The 19,645-nt window shown below is 39.9% G+C and overlaps 1 protein-coding gene across 3 annotated transcripts in view; it reads left to right on the top strand.

Annotated features, from left to right (window-relative positions):
* The first annotated feature begins 3,708 nt into the window (after window positions 1–3,708).
* Window positions 3,709–19,645, top strand: part of PNPLA8 (patatin like phospholipase domain containing 8) — a 42,808-nt gene continuing 26,871 nt past the window's right edge. The window contains exons 1-4 of one of the 3 annotated variants that reach the window (XM_061165273.1): window positions 3,709–3,848; window positions 10,841–11,135; window positions 11,820–11,989; window positions 12,142–12,291. In XM_061165273.1, the coding sequence (XP_061021256.1) occupies window positions 10,931–11,135; window positions 11,820–11,989; window positions 12,142–12,291 (525 nt within the window). In that variant the 5' untranslated portion in view covers window positions 3,709–3,848; window positions 10,841–10,930. Of the gene's footprint in view, window positions 3,849–10,840; window positions 11,990–12,141; window positions 12,292–19,645 lie in introns of all 3 variants that reach the window. The other 2 variants (XM_061165271.1, XM_061165270.1) reach the window with 2 other exon arrangements.

Raw genomic sequence — 19,645 nt, 5'->3', positions numbered from 1 at the left:
TGCATTCATCTCACATGCTCGTAAAGTAATGCTCAAAATTCTCCAAGCCAGGCTTCAGCAATACGTGAACCGTGAACTCCCAGATGGTCAAGCTGGTTTTAGAAAAGGCAGAGGAACCAGAGATCAAATTGCCAACATCCGCTGGATCATCGAAAAAGCAAGAGAGTTCCAGAAAAACATCTATTTCTGTTTTAATGACTATGCTAAAGCCTTTGACTGTGTGGACCACAATAAACTGTGGAAAATTCTGAAGGAGATGGGAATACCAGACCACCTGACCCACCTCTTGAGAAACCTATATGCAGGTCAGGAAGCAACAGTTAGAACTGGACATAGAACAACAGACTGGTTCCAAATAGGAAAAGGAGTATGTCAAGGCTATATATCATCACCCTGCTTATTTGACTTATATGCAGAGTACATCATGAGAAATGCTGGACTGGATGAAGCACAAGCTGGAATCAAGATTGCCAGGAGAAATATCAATAATTTCAGATATGCAGATGACACCACCCTTACGGCAGATTGTGAAGAGGAACTAAAAAGCCTCTTGATGAAAGTGAAAGAGGAGAGTGAAAAAGTTGGCTTAAAGCGCAACATTCAACTGGGAAGACCCAGAGGGATTGGGTAGATTGGGTAGAGAGGGAGGTGGGAGGGGGGATTGGGATGGAGAATACATGTAAATCCATGGCTGATTCATGTCAATGTATGACAGAACCCACTGCAATGTTGTAAAGTAATTAGCCTCCAACTAATAAAAATAAATGAAAAAAAAAAAAAAAAAAAGCTCAACATTCAGAAAGCTAAGATCATGGCATCTGGTCCCATTACTTCATGGGAAATAGATGGGGAAACTGTGGAAACAGTGACAGACTTTATTTTTTGGGGCTCCAAAATCACTGCAGATGGTGATTGCAGCCATGAAATTAAAAGACGCTTACTCCTTGGAAGGAAAGTTATGACCAACCTAGATAGCATATTAAAAAGCAGAGACATTACTTTGCCAACAAAGGTCCGTCTAGTCAAGGCTATGGTTTTTCCAGTGGTCATGTATGGATGTGACAGTTGGACTATGGAGAAAGCTGAGCGCCAAAAAATTGATGCTTTTGAACTGTGGTATTGGAGAAGACTCTTGAGAGTCCTTTGGGCTGCAATGAGATCCAACCAGTCCATCCTAAAGGAGATCAGTCCTGGGTGTTCATTGGAAGGACTGATGCTGAAGCTGAAACTCCAATACTTTGGCCACCTCATGCGAAGAGTTGACTCATTGGAAAAGACCCTGATGCTGGGAGGGATTGGGGGCAGGAAGAGAAGGGGACAACAGAGGATGAGATGGCTGAATGGCATCACCAACTCGATGGACATGAGTTTGAGTAAACTCCGGGAGTTGGTGATGGACAGGGAGGCCTGTCATGCTGCAATTCATGGGGTCGCAAAGAGTTGGACACGACTGAGCCACTGAACTGAACTGAACTGACTGAATTATGGCCAGTCTTTGGGGTCACAAAGAGTTAGACACGATTGGGTGACTGAACACTGAAGTACAGACAGAGGGTAAAGAGCAAGGGGAAAGTAGTGAAATTAAGGCTGGAAACTTGTTAGGCTTGACGCATATCATGCCCTGCACTTGATTCCATGAAGATGAAGCATAAACTTTTTAATTAGTGAAATCACGTGATTGGACTTGCACTTTAGAAAGATTATCTTGGCTGCCCAGAAGAGAATAACTCTAGGTTAGAGGTCAGTTACAGGCTGGAAAACCAGTTTAACAAGATTGAAGATGAAAGCTTAAACTAAAGCAACGGAGGCCAAGATGTAGAGCAATGGAAAGACTTGAGAGATCCTGCACTAAGATCCTCAGACTTCAGGCTGGTTAAAGTTATGGGGATTAAAGGTATGGAGGTGGACAACAGTGACAAAGAAAGAGCAAAGGAGAAGAATTCACGAGTTAAAAAAAAATTCTGGCAAGGGAGAAAAATTTAGATATTTGATAAAGTCTGACTAAATTAGGAAGTGAAGGAAAACAAGTGGGGGGATGGATGATTGGATGGTGACAAAGACTTTCTCATTTGTCAAACTTTAATTTGATTTCTCTGAGCCCTCTTCCATCAAGGCTTCCTCCCCAGGTCCTGGCTTTGGTCTTCCAAGTCCAATTTTACCAAGAATCCTACTGAGTCAGTTTAGAGAACATCTCCCAACCTTGATATCTAGTCACACTGGTCAGTCTCTAGCAAGAATCTTGTTAAAATGCTTTAGCAAGAATCACCCCTACCCTTGGCGTCCCCTCTTAGTAATTTTCAATCCACTGGCCCCTGCCTTTCTGTTCTTTGGCTACACGTATCCAACTGTGTCTGTTGTATTTGTAATTCAGCCCAATCTCTCTCCCCAATTGCAAAAGCCTTGACATCTATGGCAAAAGTCCTAAGTAAAGTCTATTGTTTTAACAAGTATAATTTTTTTAACAATAGGGAGGAACATCTCTTTGGAACTAAGGTTACTTCCATATGCCTCTAAAGTTTAGTTTATGCATGTACCTTTTAACTATAGTATGGCTAAATAACCTGTCTAGATCACGCACTGCAGGGGTTTATCAGGCATTATGATGTACATAATCCAGCCATTTGTGCCCCAAGAGCCTGGCAAGCTGGCTTCCTCCTCTTAATTAAAAAGAAAAAACAAGGTGTAAGTCCAACACCCACTATGTGACAGCTCATACAACTCCTTCCTTAAACACCTCACAATCATCTTATATGGACTAGAGCAGTAACATTCACCGGTGCGAGACAAGTCAAGTCTAGAGAGGAGAGAATCTGTCATGGTAACATTTTGAGGTGAGTAATGGCTACTTTTCTGTTTTCTAACCTCAACTTATTTAGAGGAAGCTACAGTAACTATCCAAATTCCCTGTTTTAGCAGTAAAGCTTCTTGACATATAAAGTCTATGCTCTAAAAAATACCTTTTTATTTTTTTTTAAAGAACATTGAATTTGAATTTGGTGTCAATGTCACGTGTCCCCAAAGTCTTTCCCCCCCCCCCCCCCCTAAACTATTGAAAATGAAAAGCCCATTCTTACTTTGCAGACGTACAGAAACAGGCCATGAGCTGTATTTGCCTTATGGGTTGTATAGGCTATTTGCAGACTTGGTAGGCATAAAATGTTAGGATTGAAAAACGAATGTGTTAAGTGTGGGACCCTTTGGAAAGAAGAGGGTAGCGGGGCTTTCCTGGCTGACTGCCAACAGGATAACATATGTGAAAGAGCTTTCCAGCGATTTTTAGTCCAAGTGGCGAAGCTCAGGAATGATGACGGCAGAGTGGTTAGGCCCCCGGTCCATGCCGCTCACCATCCTCCAGGCGGCTGGTACACAGCCCGGGTTCCGGGAACCTGAAGGAGCGCGGACAAAATCTCAATGGACGCGGAGATGGATGCTTAGCTCAGCTAAGCGCGTACTGAGCCCTGTACACAAGCCCGCGGAGCCAAAGAAACTCCCACGGCTGGTCTCCAGGCTGCGGCTCCGCTGGTGCCCGCAGGCAAGTGCACGCACGCACGTCTCCCGGCCGCGCTCAGCCGTGCTCTATTGCGCATGTCTGGGGAGGGCGGAGCGGCGGCTGACGGGCAGGCAGAGGCCTCAGTGAGGCGGAGGAGCTCCTCCCCAGCCGGCCAGTAGACCCGGCCGCTCTGCGTCACTTCCGCTGGGGCGGGACGGAGCTGGGGGAGGGTGGCACCCCAGCTGCTGCCCTGGTGTTTGTGCTGGAAGCTCAGCTGATGCTGGCGGGCAGAGGGGACGCGCGTACGGGGGAAAGGCGCGTCGCCCCTGCCGCCCAAGTAGTTGCGGCCTGCATCCCGGTAGGTGGCCCGTGGGGGGCCGGCGGGACGGTCGGCGAGGGGAGAAGGCCGCGAGTCGCCCCGGGGACTCATTTGCCCCTCTGGGACTTCTCATCTCTCGTCGGAGGGCGCTTCCAGGGCGAGAGGGCGGGGAGACGCCCGGACCCGGGCTCCTTAAGGCGACCGAGCACCGGAAGGGTCCGCCGGTCCCAGGCCTGAGGGGTGCGCGATGCTCTCCGCCTCTTCTGGCCTGGTGGGCTTTGCTGGTCCGCACGGCTCAGACTGTTTAGGTTTTTTTGGTCCCGCCCGGAGCTGTCAGTTCCACCCCCGAGCCTCGCAGCCGAGGTTCCCTGAGTCTCTCTGACTTCCCTGGGCAGTGGGTGCTCCGGCAGGTCCCGGTTGCTTGTCAAAACCGCGTCCCTGTTCTACCTACATCATTCCCCACTGTCAGTACACCTGATGAGTCGGCTGCTCCAGGCTTTTAATTATCAGCAGTTTCTATGTCACCCCACCCACAGTGAACTCTGTCTCTCGCTCCTGTTGCTTAATCGGTTTCAGATGTGTGCTGTTCAGTAGGTGAAGGTTTGTTGCACTGCTTCCAGTCGCTGTCATATAAGTCATCATGCGGGGAGGAGACTGGTTTCTATACCTAATACTATGATAACTTTAAATAAAAAGTGGTGACACCTAGGGAGAACTTAGATGAGGAACTATCACATAATCCTATTTAAAGTGGTGCTTTTTACTTCCGGTAACATCCCAGTGGAACTGCATCCCAATCTACAGTCCCGATTATTGAGCTTTCAAAAATGACAAAAGTAGGTTTTGGTGTATCGAGGAAATGCTGTTAAGACAGTGAAATACTAAGAATTTTTAAATCCGGGAGTTTTAGAAACATTTGTTGCACTGTGAACCGAGAGTTTAATGCCTCTTATGAGTCAAATATTTCATGCCTATTGTAACTGTTTTTGTCAAATCTCTTGTGCACATTAGTTGTACTTTGAATATAAGAACATATTCTTACTTCATCATTTTTCTTAAACTTTTTTCTCAGTGTTGATCTTGTTTTTCTGTTCCTGGGTCAGATCTCAGTTAAAACCTTGAGAGCAATGTCGTTTTAACAAGTCATGTTGGATGAAAAGATCACTTTCACTAGTTTATATGTTTACTTGCTTGAAGTGCAGAGTTAATAAAGGTACATCTTTGAGTTGTTTTTTTGCTTAGTAATAATGACGGAGGATTTGTGCCAGAGGGTACTTACTGCTTCGTGTGTGGAGCATATATTTGTGAAAAGATCATAGAACTCTTAGCCGAACATCTTCCTGTCTTGTCTTACTTAGTTCTGACCTTTATTTCCCATGTCTTATATTTTATTTCATTCACTGTTCAGTACTTTTTCCGACGTCCTGCCATTGCCCTGAGCTTTTCTGGATGTCTTTTCTCCTGTGCTTTTTTTTTTTTTTTCTCTGCTTAGCAAACTACCTCTTCCTAACTCTGAATGGCTGTCAAGGCTCTATCCTTGTTCTCTCCACACCAGAATTTTTAAATTTGAAACCCAAGGAATACTTTAGTACTTCTGTAAATATCCTGAAATGTCTTGGAAAATATAGTGCATATATGCAGATAAGCATTTTTTTGAGGAAGAGAAAACTTGTATCAAACTCTGCGATCCCCAGATTCTGGAGAAGTATTAACTGTATACCCTTCTTTGGTAAATCCAGTCTTATGATTTCAGCTGTCGCTGTGCTAGTAACTCCAAACATAAATCCAACAGCCTATGTTCCTGTAGTATGTCTCCATGTGAATGCCCCACTGTTTCTGCATTCTAATTGGCCCCCTTCCAAGCTATCTCACATCCACAAATGGCATTCTCCCTGTTTCTCTGATTAAAAACCCTTAAGTTGTCTTGACACCTCCCTCTCCTTACCCTATTCTTTGCTGTCACCAAGCCCTGTGTTTCGCTGATTGCTCCGTTTTCAAAGTGTGGCTCAGAGCAATAGTCATCTCCTGTAGTACTTTTATCTTAATCCAATCCAAACCTCTGTCACTTCATGTCTGCATAATTGCAGTATAACCAAGTGAAGTCCCCCATAAATTAATTCTTTCCATCCTTAGCGGAGCCTCCACCTAGCAATTCCTGAATTTCTTCTAGTTACAACTTCATTCCATTCCCCAGTGGTTGGTCTAGGCCTCACTCTTCCATTTATGCCTGCATCTGTATTTGTACTATCCTATAAATAGAGAGTCTGGTCCTCCTGCTTTTTTCTCAGTTGATGGTGGCACTTTACAGTTTATCTTCTTATCTGTTTGCAATCTAAGTTTTGTCTCAGCTCAATTTGCTCTCCAAACCCTTATCTGCATTTACTAGTGTGGTTTGGGAGCAGTTAAATTCAGCTTGTTGATTTTGTTGACAGCTCTTTTCTGCAGTTTTGGCCTGATAACTGTAGCTTCTAGAAGAGTGTTTTAAAATTGTATGATCATGAGATTGTATAGACTTCCTTTAATTGTTCCCCTTTTCAGATTTGCTTTATTGCCAAGTTGATAGGTGTATTCTTGTTGGTCTTGAGGATTATCTCTTATTGGAAAGAAACAATGCAGATCCCTTATTGTAATCCCCGCTTTTATAGCTCTGTTCTCTGCTTGACCCTTGGGCCCATGTCTACCATTTCTCCTATTTCTTACTTTACTTTAACTACCTTAATCTTACTATTCTTGAATAGACAAAGGACATTCCTGTCTCCAGAGCTTTGGTTGCTTTTTCCTCTGCCTTGAGTGCTTTTTCCCTGGATACTTTTAAATAATTTGCTTCCTCAGTTCATTCAGATCTCCAGTAACGTGTCAACTCAATTCTTCTGACTACATCAGCTGAAATAGCCATCCCTGGGCCCTTTTCTACCCAGCCTCCAGCTTTATTTTTCTTCATGGTACTTCTCGATCTGTTGTTATACATTGTATTAGTTACTTGTTTATTAATAAGTTGTCTTGTTCTCCAAGACCTAGGAAACTGAGGTTTAATAACTCTCAATAAATGGATTATTCCTTTTACTATGGAATAGTATGCCTTTTGAATCTTATTTAATGTTTTTGCTTTAAAGTGCTTTTTGCTTTCTTTTGATTATATAGGCCTTGGTATATATTTCCCGTATTCCTTTTCAGCCTTTCTTTGTCATTATATTACAGTAACATCTAGTAACTAGCTTGTAGCTGGAATTTTCATTTCTAAAATTTTACTCTTCCTGTACATTTTGTACAGTTTTTTTTTTTTTTTTTTTTGCTGCCTTATTTTTGTTCTATCATTGAACGTCTGAAACCTACTTAATTTTTTTTCTATTGTTTCTAATCTCGGTTACACTTTTTCCTGTTGGCTGTACATGCCAGTCGTCTCTTGCAGTGATGGTTCTTTAACTGTGAGTTCGCCTTCAGTGGGGATTGCTGAATGAGAGAGTCTCTTGCCCGAGCTTTGGAAGTGTCCTTTATTTCTCAGGTATTTTTTTCTTTTTTTTTTTGGTAATAGCCACCCTGATAAGTGTGGGATATATACCTCATTTGGTTTTGATTTGTATTTCTCTGATATCAGTCATGTTGTTCATCTTTTCTTGTGCTTATTTACTGAATGTCTCTTTGGAGAAAGATGACATCTTTCATCTATTCAAGTCCTTTGTCCATTTTTTAATTGAGTTATTTGATTTTTGTTGTTGAGTTACAGGAGTCCATTATTAGTTTTGAGTATAGCTTTTTTATCCACGAGTCCTTTAGATGTATTTTATCATGTACTTCTGTGTTGGAGATTGTGAAACTTTTGTGTTAATTCAGCTTATTACATTGACTGCAGATCTTGAGGGGTTCTGAAGAGTCAGCAAGGCAGATAGTTTTGCTTCTTTTCTTTCCTCCCCTCTACAGATTTTAAAATAGTATGTTCACGGGCAATTTGGAAAGATGTTAGTTCAGACTATCTTCTGAAGAGTCACAATGGGTTCTTGATTCCTGTCATTCTCAGTCTTGTCCCGTTACTCCATCTGTCAGAGATCTGCTGGAAGCGTCTTCCTAATGTCATTCCTTTGCTTAACATAGTTCATTGACAGTTCGATCTTTAATCTCTATGGCAAGATTGTCGGACCCTTCATAATCTGGCTTCTCCTGTCTTTGCAGTATCATCTTCAGCTTCTCCCTCATTATTGGCTCCAGGTCCTGGAAAGAATTGACTGCTTGCGAATTTTGCTTATATTGTGTGTACTTTCTTAAATGCTTTTTTTTGTTTGTTTGTGTTTGTTTTCCCCATTATTTAGAATTCTCTCCTTCCCCTCTCATCTTTTACCATGTGATGAATTACTGTTTTGCCCAGTTTTCAGCATCATTTTTTTTTCAGACTTACCTGGATGTCTGCTCTGACTTTGTGTCTTCCATTCGTATAGTACCATCTATTAAAGTGCATTGCATTGTTTTCTTAAATTACAAATTTAAGAAATTTGTAAATAATAGAATCCATCCAAAAGTAAAAGCCCTTCTCAAAAGCTGTTCTCTCGAAAGCCCTTCTCTTTCAATTCCACTTCTCAGTTCACAGGAATAAATAAACAGATGCTTACCCTTTCAGAATGTGTGTATGTGTGTGTAGCCACAGATTCCAGCTGCATATGTAGGTTTTTGTTTTCTTGTATTACAGAATACCTTTGTGTCTACATCTGTGTATCCTTGTGTTATTGATATCATACATAAGTTATTGCAATTTGCCTTCCTCTCTATACTGTATATGAAGGATATATACATTGGATACATTGGATCATCTAGTTCCTAACTGCTATATAACATTACATTGTAATTCATTGTGTTGTATGTTATCTACCGTAGTTTATTTAACCATCCCTTTCTAGAAGACACTTAAGAGTTGTTTATCAGTGTTTTGATATTTCAAGCAATGTGGCAAAGAATGTGTATATATACCTGTACTCCTGTGCAGTTATTTCTGTAGGACAGATTCTTTATGGTGGAACTACTAATCAAAGAACATGTGCCTTTAAAATTTTGATAGATAGCTATTAAAATTTCCTTAGATTCTGTCAGGTAGCCCTTTGAGTCCCATTTCCCCAGGTTATTATCAGTACTGGATATTATCCATTATTTGCATTTTACCAATTGAAAGAACAAAATGTCTGTTTTAAATGGCATTCATGTTGTGGTTATGAGCCCCTGTCTGTTAGGTGTTACACATAGTTTTGGAGAAGGTGTCTAGTACTCTTGCCTGAAAAATCCCATGGACAGTCCATGGGGTCTCAAGGAGTTAGACTCTACTGAAGCAACTTAGCATGTATGCACATAGTTTATTCTAGTCTGACTTCTTTGCTTAAATGAGCAGTTACTACTAGACTGTGAAATCTTCTTTACAAGGCTATCTCAAGCTCTAAACTGAAAGTTTCTTGGTATCCTCTTTGTGGTCTCAGCATTTAGGACTATATCTGGCATCAAGTTGTTGAATGTGTGCCCAGCACACAGTGAGGCCAGACAAACTGAAATGTCCACGTTTGGAGTAGGAGAAGGGTTTATTGCAAGAGCCATAAAGCAGGCAGCTCCTACTTGAAAGACCTGAACTCTGATGGGTTTGGGGGAAGAGATTTTATAAGCAGAATTTGTGGGGGGGCCTCTTCTGATAGATTGAGGTGACAAAATGGTGTCCCAGGAATCTCAGTCATCAGCTTTCTGGTTCCAGCCAGTCTGGGTCTTGTGCTCAGCCTGACATTACCATCATCTTCCTGGGGACGGGCCTTAGTTCCCGTAGAAGAACTCAGAGATTTCTATCTGATTGTTATATACATCCCCCCAGGATGAACCAGGACCCTGCCCCATCTCTGCACTGATGTCTCTGCATTCCCTCACCCTCTTAATTAACTATTTGAATCTGCCCTTTGGAACTCAGGGAGGGTCTCGGAGGCTGAAGGCCTTTTTCTTACAAACAAGAAATTGGGGACACAGAGAGGCTTTCATGCATTGGGGGGGTCCCATAGGGTCCTACTTGGTTTGAGTCCCCCCCTTTTCTTTGATATGCCTCAATCCTGAGGGGAACAGGTGTTGGACAGGAGAATAACATTTTGGATAGAGGTTAATAAATTCAACAGAGGGACTCGGTTTCAGGGGGACTAAGTTTCAGATTAAATATTCTATAAATGGTTTGCAGTGAATAGGAGTATAAGACTTGACTATTGTCCTCAAAGAACTTAATGTCTAGTGTCACATAAACTAGTCGAGACTTCAATAATAAAGAAGAAAAACAGCAGAATATTTAAATTGTGTCAATGAAAAATTAATCAGTAGGTCTAAGAAAGAATTGGGAAATTTTATTTGAGCCAGATTTGAGGATTATAACCCAGGAAGAGTATCTCAGAAAACTCTCAGAACTGTTCCACCTGTTAGAAGTTGAGACACAGTTTATATAAGTTTTTTTGAAACAGAGGGCTGTACATAAAATAATGTGTATTGACAGTTTGCATAACCCAGACTTAAGAACCATCACAGTGGGCCATGGGACCCTTTACAAGGTCAAGAAAAGATGTTCTGTCTTGCTGATGTTGGGCGAATGTTGCTGTGAACGTGGAGCAGGGATTCCTGCTGGTGGGGGAGGTATGGTAGGTCGAGAGTGCAGGTAGAAAGGAGGCCAAGGGGCAGAGAAGAACTTTTGTGTTTAAGTTTTCCTTGTCTTACCATGAATACAGATTTTGTTTCACAGTTGCATGTTCGGTCTTGTGTTTTGGAGACCTTATCTATCCGGTAGTTTCTCTAAATTAGTTTTCATGAAACATCCTACTACTCACTTTCTTTTCTCATTGATTTCTATACCAGACGATTTAATTACCTTCTATTTGCTTAAAAATGAGATCTCTATTGCCATCATGAAAATATATTGTCCTATCTTCTTTTGAGACAAGTTGCTGAGTTTAGTTCAAGTAATGTAATGTATTTTATCTCTTCCCCGACTTCAGTTTTACCTTAAATCCTAATCTTTTTTTTTTTTCTTGCCATTTTAGGTAAGACCATGAATTATGGCATTTCTTAAATGAAGCATTCAGGAGTGAAGTGAAAGTCATAACGTATAGAAAATAAGTAATTTTTAAGTTATGTCTATTAATTTGACTATAGATCTATATTATATTTACCTCCTTAGTAATGCGAGAAGTCTTTGTGGGAAGCAGAGAAGCAAGCAGCTGCCTTTCTTGTGCTCACCTGAACATTACGGGAGGATAAGCCACATCAGTCTACAGAGAGGTGTTCATACAAGCAGAATAAGATGTAAATGGACCAAAAGTGAAGCTCATTCTTGCAGTAAGCACTGTTCCCCCCTAAGCCACCATGGTTTACATCTTGGAATCTTGAGACTTAGCACTTCTGCTCCCAAGGGACTTACAAAAGTGAGCCCTCGTATGTCCCGTATTAAAAATACTTTGAACTCTGTTTCAAAGGCTGTCTTTGGCAAGCAAAATGAAATGATTTCTCGTTTAGCTCAGCTTAAGCCAAGTTCTCGAATATTAAGAAAAGTGACAGATAGCGGTTGGTTAAAACAGAAAAGCGTTAAACAAACCATCAAGTTTCTGAAAAAGTATAGTGACAAGTCAGCAGAAAAGAGTTCTCTTCCAGCAAAGGAAAGTCAGGTTATAGAGAAAGACAATATAGGTAAACCAAGCCTTTTTCATTACACAAATAATATAACCACAAAATTTGGAGAGTCATTCTACTTTTTGTCAAGTCATATTAATTCATACTTCAAGCGTGAGGAAAAAATGTCTCAACAGAAGGAAGATCAACATTTCCAGGAAAAATCAGAACTTGAACTAAAGGTTGAAGATGAGAAACCCAGTTCTCCAGATCCTGGCATCCTGTCTGATAAGAAGCTAGACTCAGAAGCTTCTTTATATTCTGAGGACAAGCCTGGAAGTCCCAGTGAGACACCTGAGGTTCTTCCCATTTCTACTAAACAGAGTATTGCTAACTTTCTGTCTCGTCCCACAGAAGGTGTACAAGCCTTAGTAGGTGGTTATATTGGTGGACTTGTCCCCAAACTAAAGTATGATTCAAAGAGTCAGTTAGAAGAGCGGGAAGAGGCGACAAAAGCCGAGCAGGCTGTCAGCAAAGACAAAAACATAGAGGAGAAAAGGCGGTTATCTCTTCAGCGAGAAAAGGCAAGTCGTAATTTATTGTGATTTTAAGTTTTAATTTTTATCAGATTTCTAAGTTTCATTTCCTTATGTGATTGAAGAACTTTGATCATCTGTTGGTATCACTGGAGCAGTTTTCATACTTGAATCATACATATTTTAATATGTCTTTGCAGATCATTGCCAGAGTGAGTATTGATAACAGAACCCGGGCGTTAGTTCAAGCATTAAGAAGAACAACTGACCCAAGGCTCTGCATCAATAGAGTTGAAGAACTGACTTTCCATCTTCTAGAATTTCCTGAGGGAAAAGGAGTGGCTGTCAAGGTAATTTTGATTACCTTTAGTCTGGTTTTTTCTTGGAATAAAAGTACTAGTAAACCTTCTGAAATGGGGAAGGCAACACCTTTCATTTTTTTTTTTTTCATTTTTCTTTTTTTGTGGTTTTATCATACATGTGGTGTTTTACATACTTAGTAATTGCCCATTTATTTTGTGATATGCATTGCACTAAATGCTCATTTTTCTTCTGTAATTTGTTATGCTCTTAGTACTCATATTTGTTTGTACTTTTAAGATACTTCCAAGATAAGAAGATATATCTCAGTATATTAGTTGAATTGCCTAATAGCTACCAAGGTTTTCTTAAATGCAATGTTAAGTGTTTATGCTATGCAGCTACTGTTCAGACAGGAGTTGTAATTCATAAGTAAAACCATTACTTGTTTTTATTTCATGATCTTTTTGTATTTGAAAGTCTAAAAATTTTTATGATCTTATTGGCAGTTGAATGTGTGATTCTATTAATAAAACAAATAGATTTTCTTTGCCTCAGTTTTTTCAAATATAAAACAGTGAAAATAATTTAGATCTATTTAAGTAGACTGTTTTCATGGTAGCATGCATGCTAAGTCGCTTCAGTTGTGTCTGACTCTTTGCGACCCCATGGACTGTAGCCCGCCAGGCTCCTCTGTCTATGGAATTCTCCAGGCAAGAGTACTGGAGTGGGTTGTCATTCCCTTCTCCAGGGGATCTTCTCAGCTCAGGGATCGAACCTGTCTCATGTCTCCTGCATTGGCAGGCAGGTTCTTTACCACTTGTGCCACCTGGGAAGCCCTGAAATGCCATAAAATGTGAATGATGTCTCTTTACCTCTATACTATGATTATTTGTAACATATAATTAACAGTTTGGACATGTCATATAAAGAATGGTAGTGTTAATATTTTGTTAGAGATCCATCAGTGCTTATTTTTTACTTGCCATCCAAAAAATTGTCAGTTAACTTAGTTCATATTTATTCAACAGTTTGATAACAATCTTGCTAAAAAGTTACACATTTTTAATTAATTTTCCCTCAAATTTCATACAATACATATATTGTAATAGCTAAACTTTAGAATGTCATGTTCATAGAATTTGTAATTATCTTTCATATATGTGTAATCTCTTACCTAAAAGATAAATTTTCCTAATATGGATATGCTTTTAAGTCATTTTAACATTTGGGTGATACACTGAAAGCAAACGTCTAAGAAAAATATGCATACTTTAAAGAACTTTTAAGAAAAACATTTTATTGAAGTATGATACACATGCAATTGTAAGTATAAAGCTCAATGAGTTTTCATACACCTTCACATAGCCAGCACTCAGATGAAGAGCAGAATTTGTCAGCACTTCAGAAGTCGCCCCTGGACTCCGTTTCAGTCACAGTCTCCCAAAAAAGGATCACAAGTTAGTTTTGTCTGGTTTTGTACATTATGTAAACTGTTGTTTCTGTCGCTCAGCACACTGGTAGGAATCTTTTACATTGTTGCGGGTAGTTGTAGGTCATTCATTCTTGTTTCTTTTGTATTCCATTGTGTTTGAATGTATTGCAGCTTTTTTACTCATGGTAGTGTTGATGGATTTCTGGATAGTTTTCAGTTTTAGTCTCTTGTGACCTGTTTTGTTAATATAAACTTTGAGAACTCATAACTGACCTTAAATCCAGGGACCCTTCAATACCTTGGAGAAATCTGATATATATTTTCTTGTAGACTGGCTAACCTTCTGAGCTTACCTAGCTTCCTTTTTGTTGGTATTGTTGATGTATTCCTTCTTCCTTTTTGTTTCTTGCACATTGGAATTTAAATATAAAGACTTGATTGCGTTGAGTGTTTTCTTGTTGGAGCACAGTGCAGATGATATTATTCACCTTATATTGCATCATGTCAAAACAAAATTGGTTGAACAACAATTAGTAATGCTAAGGTTACCACTGAATTTGGAAGATTACAGTCTTATCTTTTCACTGTACTGTTAGGCTAAAAATATTAGTCCACCGTTAACCTAATTGTTTCCAAAACATGTCATTTTATTAGGGTTGCAGAATGATAAATTTCTACTTCTGTCATTCCTTCTGCCTTATAATTGACATGTTCCTGTAAAGTAGAGCTTTCTTCACCCAGCTAAAGCTATTTGGTTACTCTCAGAAATCAATGTTGCGGGAAAAGTAAAAGAAATGTGTAATTTCTTTCTACTTAGTCTCCAGTTTTCAAAGTAAAGAGTTTGCTCTAAAAGCTGCTTCAATGGTGAGATGAATCCTTGGTGTTTTTTTCTTTTTATTATCATTATGAACTCATAATTTTTCATAAGTTGTGTTTCCATAATCTTTTCCTCATCCTTTTTTTAAAATGTGTAATTTATTTTAACTTTGACTAGTAGGGTGCCCTTCAAGCTGTTTCTTGTGTCTTTTTTGAAATTTTTGTAAAAATATTATACAGAGAAAATGTATATACTATAAGTATACAGCTCCATAAATTTTCAAAAATTGAACACATCTCTATAACATCCACCCAGTTAAGAAACAGAATGTTTCCAAAAGCCTCTCTATGCTCCTTTCCAATCATTTTCTTTAGAAAGATTGACCAGTTTTCTAGCAGTATAGATTCGTTAGTAGTACCTCTTTCTACTTGTTATATAAATGGAATGACACCGAATGTGCTCTTTTATGCCCCCCCACCCCCATCAGCATTATGTTTGTGCAAACCTTCTATACTGATGAGTGTAGCTAAGAAACCTTTATTCTCATTGTTATGTATTCTGTTGAGTGATATAGTGCAATGTAGCGGACATTTGGATAGCTTCCTGTTTGGAAATATATAGGAATAGTACTTCTGGGATGTATCTTTTGGAAAACGTAAGAGTAGTCCTGCTTGGGCTTCCCTGGTGGCTCAGCAGTAAAGAGCCTGCCTGCAATGCAGCAGACCAAGGTTTCATCCCTAGGTTGTGAAGATACCCTGGAGGGGGATGTGGCAGCCCACTCCAGTTTGCTTGCGTAGAGAATCCCATGAAGAGAGGTTCTTGGCAGGCTGCAGCTGATGGGGTCGCGGTCAGACACGACTGAAGCCACTCGGCAACAGCAGCAGCAGCAGCCCTGCTTATAGAATATGCCTGTTCTCATCTGAGTGGGTACTGCCAGATGGTTTTGCAAAGTGCTTTTATCAGTTGATACTTTCACCAGGATTGTATGAGCCTTCTGGTTATGCTTCCTCCTCTCCAATGCCTTATTTTATCTTCTTATTTTAGCCATTTTGTTAGACGTTTAGTGATTTAAATTGTGGTTTTAATTTGTACTTCTCTGGTAACTGTGAAGTTCAGCAGCTTTCCATTGTTTATTGGCCATTTGTTTACTGCTGAAGCTGAAGCTCCAATACTTTGGCCACCTGATGCAAAGATCTGACTCACTGGAAAAGACCCTGATGCTGGGAAAGATTGAAGGCAGGAGGAGAAGGGGATGAGAGAGGATGAGATGGTTGGATGGCCTCATCAAATTCATCGGACATGAGTTTGAGCAAGCTCCAGGAGTTGGTGATGGACAGGGAAGCCTGGCATGCTTCAGTCCATGGGGTCGCCAAGAGTTGGACATGACTGAGTGACTGAGCTGAACTGTTTACTGCCCTCATGAAACGCCTATGCCAGGTCTTATTCATTTTTCTGTTGGGTTGATCAGCCTTTTCTATTTGACCTGGAAATTTTCTTTATTAATTATGGATATGTCTTTATATATTATAACACCTGTATATGTTATACATGTATGTGTCTTATAAATATATTCGTCTACTCTGTGGGTTACCTTTCGTTCTTTCTAATGGTTTTTGATGAGTAGATGTTCTTAATTTTAATATACTACAGTTTATAAATATTTTCCTTACGATTAGCACTTTGTGTCCTATTTATGAAATATTTGCCTGTTTTAAAATCAGGCAAAGATTTATCCTGTGTTTGGTTCTGAAACTTTATTGCTTTCACTTTTACATATATACTATTATAAAATATCATGTACTATCTAGAATAGGTTTGATTGTATAGTGTGAGGTAGGAGCCTTGATTTTATGAAATGCCTATATCCAGTTGACCTAGCACCATTTATTGAAGAGTGTCATTGTAAATCAGGTGATTATTTATGGATATATTTTTGAACACTGTATTCTTTTCTGTTAATACATTGTTTATCCTTGTTTAAATATTGTACTGTCTAATTTATTGTGTGTGTTAGTCGCTCAGTCATGTCCGACTCTTTGCAACCCCATGGATTGTAGCCCACCAGGCTCTCTGTCCTTGGAATTCTCCAGGCAGGAATACTGGATTGGATTGCTATTTCCTTCTCCAGGGGAACTTCCCAACCCAGGGATCAAACCTGGCTCTCCTGCTTTACCGTCTGAACTACTATGGAAGCCCAATTTATTGTAGCTTTGTAATAAATTTGATGTCTGTAGTATAACTCTTCCAGCATTGTTCTTCCTCTTAGTAATTGGCTTAGTTATTCTTGGCACTTGTGCTTCTGTATAAATTTTAGAATCAGCTTTGTTGTTTTTCAGTTGCTCAGTTGTGTCTGATGCTTTGTGACCCCATGGATTGCAGCACGCCAGGATTCCATGTCCCTCACCATCTCATGGAGCTGCTCAGATTCATGTCCATTGACTTGGTGATGCCATCCAATCATCTCATCCTCTGCGGTCCCTTTCTCCTCCTGCCTTTTATGTTTACCAGCATCAGGGTCTTTTCCAATGAGTTGGCTGCTCGCATCAGGTGGCCAAAGTATCAGAGCTTCAGCTTCAGCATCAGTCTTTCCAATGAGTATTCAGGATTGATTTCCTTTAGGATTTACTGGTTGGATCTCCTTGCATTCCAAGGGACTCTCAAGAGTCTTCTCCAACACCACAGTTCAAAAGCATCAATTCTTCAGTACTCAGCATTCTTTATCTTCCAGCTTTCACATCTGTATATGACTGTTGGAAAAACCATAGCTTTGACTATATGGACCTTTGTTGGCAAAGTAATGTCTCTGCTTTTTAATACACTGTCTAAGTTTGTCATAGCTTTCCTTTCAAGGAGCAATCATCTTTTAATTTCATGACTGCAGTCACTGTCCACAGTGCTTTTGGAGCCCAAGAAAATAAAGTCTTTCACTATTTCCACTGTTTCCCCAACTATTTGCTATGAAGTGCTGGGACTGGATGCCATGATCTTTGTGTTTTGAATGTTGAGTTTTAAGTCAGCTTTTTTACTATCCTCTTTAACCTTTATCAAGAGGCTCTTTAGTTCCTCTTTGTTTCTGCTGTAAGGGTGTTGTCATTTGCATATCTGAGGTTATTGATGTTCCTCCCAGAAATCTTAATTCCAGCTTGTGCTTCATTCAGCCCACATTTCACATGATATACTCTGTATATAAGTTAAATAAACAGAATGACAATATACAGCCTTGACACACTCCTTTCCCAATTTGGAACCAGTCTGTTGTCCCATGTTTGGTTCTCATTGTTGCTTCTTGACCTGCATACAGGTTTCTCAGGAGGCAGGTAAGGTGGTGTGGTATTGCCATCACTTTCAGAATTTTCCATACTTCGTTGTGATTCACACAGTCAAAGGCTTTAGTATAGTCAATGAAGTAGAAGTAGGTGTTATTCTGGAATTCTCTTGCTTTTTCTATGATCCAATGGATGTTGGCAATTTGATCTCTGGTTCCTTTGCCTTTTCTAAATCCAGCTTGAACATCTAGAAGTTCTTGGTTCACATACTGTTGAAGCCTAGCTTGGAGGATTTTGAGCATAATCTTACTAGCATGTGAAATGAGTGCAGTTGTGCAGTAGTTTGAACATCGTTGGCATTGTCCTTTGGGATTGGAATGAAAACTGACCTTTCACAGTCCTGTGGCCACTGTTGAGTTTTCCAAATTTGCTGGCATATTGAGTGCAGCACTTTCACAGTGTCATCTTTTAGGATTTGAGATAGCTCAGCTGGAGTTGCATCACCTCCGCTAACTTTGTAGTAATGTTTCCTGAGGCGCATTTGACTTCACAGTCCAGGATGTCTGGCTCTAGGTGAGTGATCACGCCATCATTGTTATCCAGGTCATTAAGATCTCTTTTGTATAGTTCTTCTGTGTACTCTTGCCACCTCCTCTTAATATCTTCTGCTTCTGTTCAGTCCGTACCATTTCTGTCCTTTTTTGTGTCCATCTTTGCACGAAATGTTCCCTTGGTATCTCTAATTTTCTTGAAGAGATCACTAGTCTTTCTCATTCTATTGTTTTCCTCTATTTCTTTGCATTGGTCACTTAGGAAGACTTTCTTGTCTCCCCTTGCTATTCTTTGGAACTCAGCATTCAGATGGGTTTATCTTTCCTTTTCTCTTTTGTCTTTCACTTCTCTTCTTTCCTCAGGTATATGTAAGTCCTCCTCATACAACCTTTTATTTCTTCATTTTTTTTTCTTGGGGAATTTGATACTATCAAAAAAATTTAAAAATAAGAAAATCATACTGAGATTACATTAAATTTATGGAGTAATTGTGGTGAATTAAGTCTTTACAGTAGTGTCTTCCAAGCCTTGAAAATCATGTCTTCTTCCATTTATTTGGACTGTTTTTATTTTCCCTCAACGTCTTAGTCTATTCAGGATGCTGTGTTATAACAAATGCCACCAACTGGGTAGCTTAGAAACAGCAGACAGTTATTTCTCAGAGTTCTGAAAGCTGGAAGTCCAAAATCAAGGTGCCAACATGATTGCTCTTGAAGATGGCCCTCTTCCTGGTTCACAGCGGGTGCTTTCTCACTGTGTCCTCACCTGGTGGAGTCTCCAAGGGCTCTCTCTGGAGCCTCTTTCATAAGGGCAGTAATCCGATTCATAAAGGCTCCACCCTCATGACCAAGCACATCCCAAAGGCTTCACTTCCTAGTACTGTCATTTTGGGAGAGTTAAGATTTCAACATATGAAATTTTGAGAAGACACAAATATTCAGACCAGGGCACTTAATATTTAAAAACTTTTCAATGTAGGTGTCTTATATATCTTTTGTTAGATTTTTTGAAAATTTAATTCCTAGATATGTGAGAGATTTGGGTTTGATCCCTGGGTAAGGAAGATGCCCTCGAGGAGGAAATGGCAACCCATTCCAGTATTCTTGTCTGGAGAATTCCACGGACAGAGGAGCCTGGTGGACTACAGTCCATAGGATTGCAAAAAGTCGGACGGGACTGAGTCGGATGGGACACACACACACATATACACATATGTTTGGGGATAGTAATTTTATTTTTGTTATTTTTATTCTATTATAATACCATCAAGATCACCTTTTGGTGTTTGGTCGTTTGGTACCAGATTCACATACCTTATAATTTTCCTGGATGCT

The sequence above is a fragment of the Dama dama genome, chromosome 18, assembly GCF_033118175.1.
Source record: "Dama dama isolate Ldn47 chromosome 18, ASM3311817v1, whole genome shotgun sequence".
NCBI lineage: Eukaryota > Metazoa > Chordata > Mammalia > Artiodactyla > Cervidae > Dama > Dama dama.
This window is presented reverse-complemented; position numbering and strand designations above follow the sequence as displayed.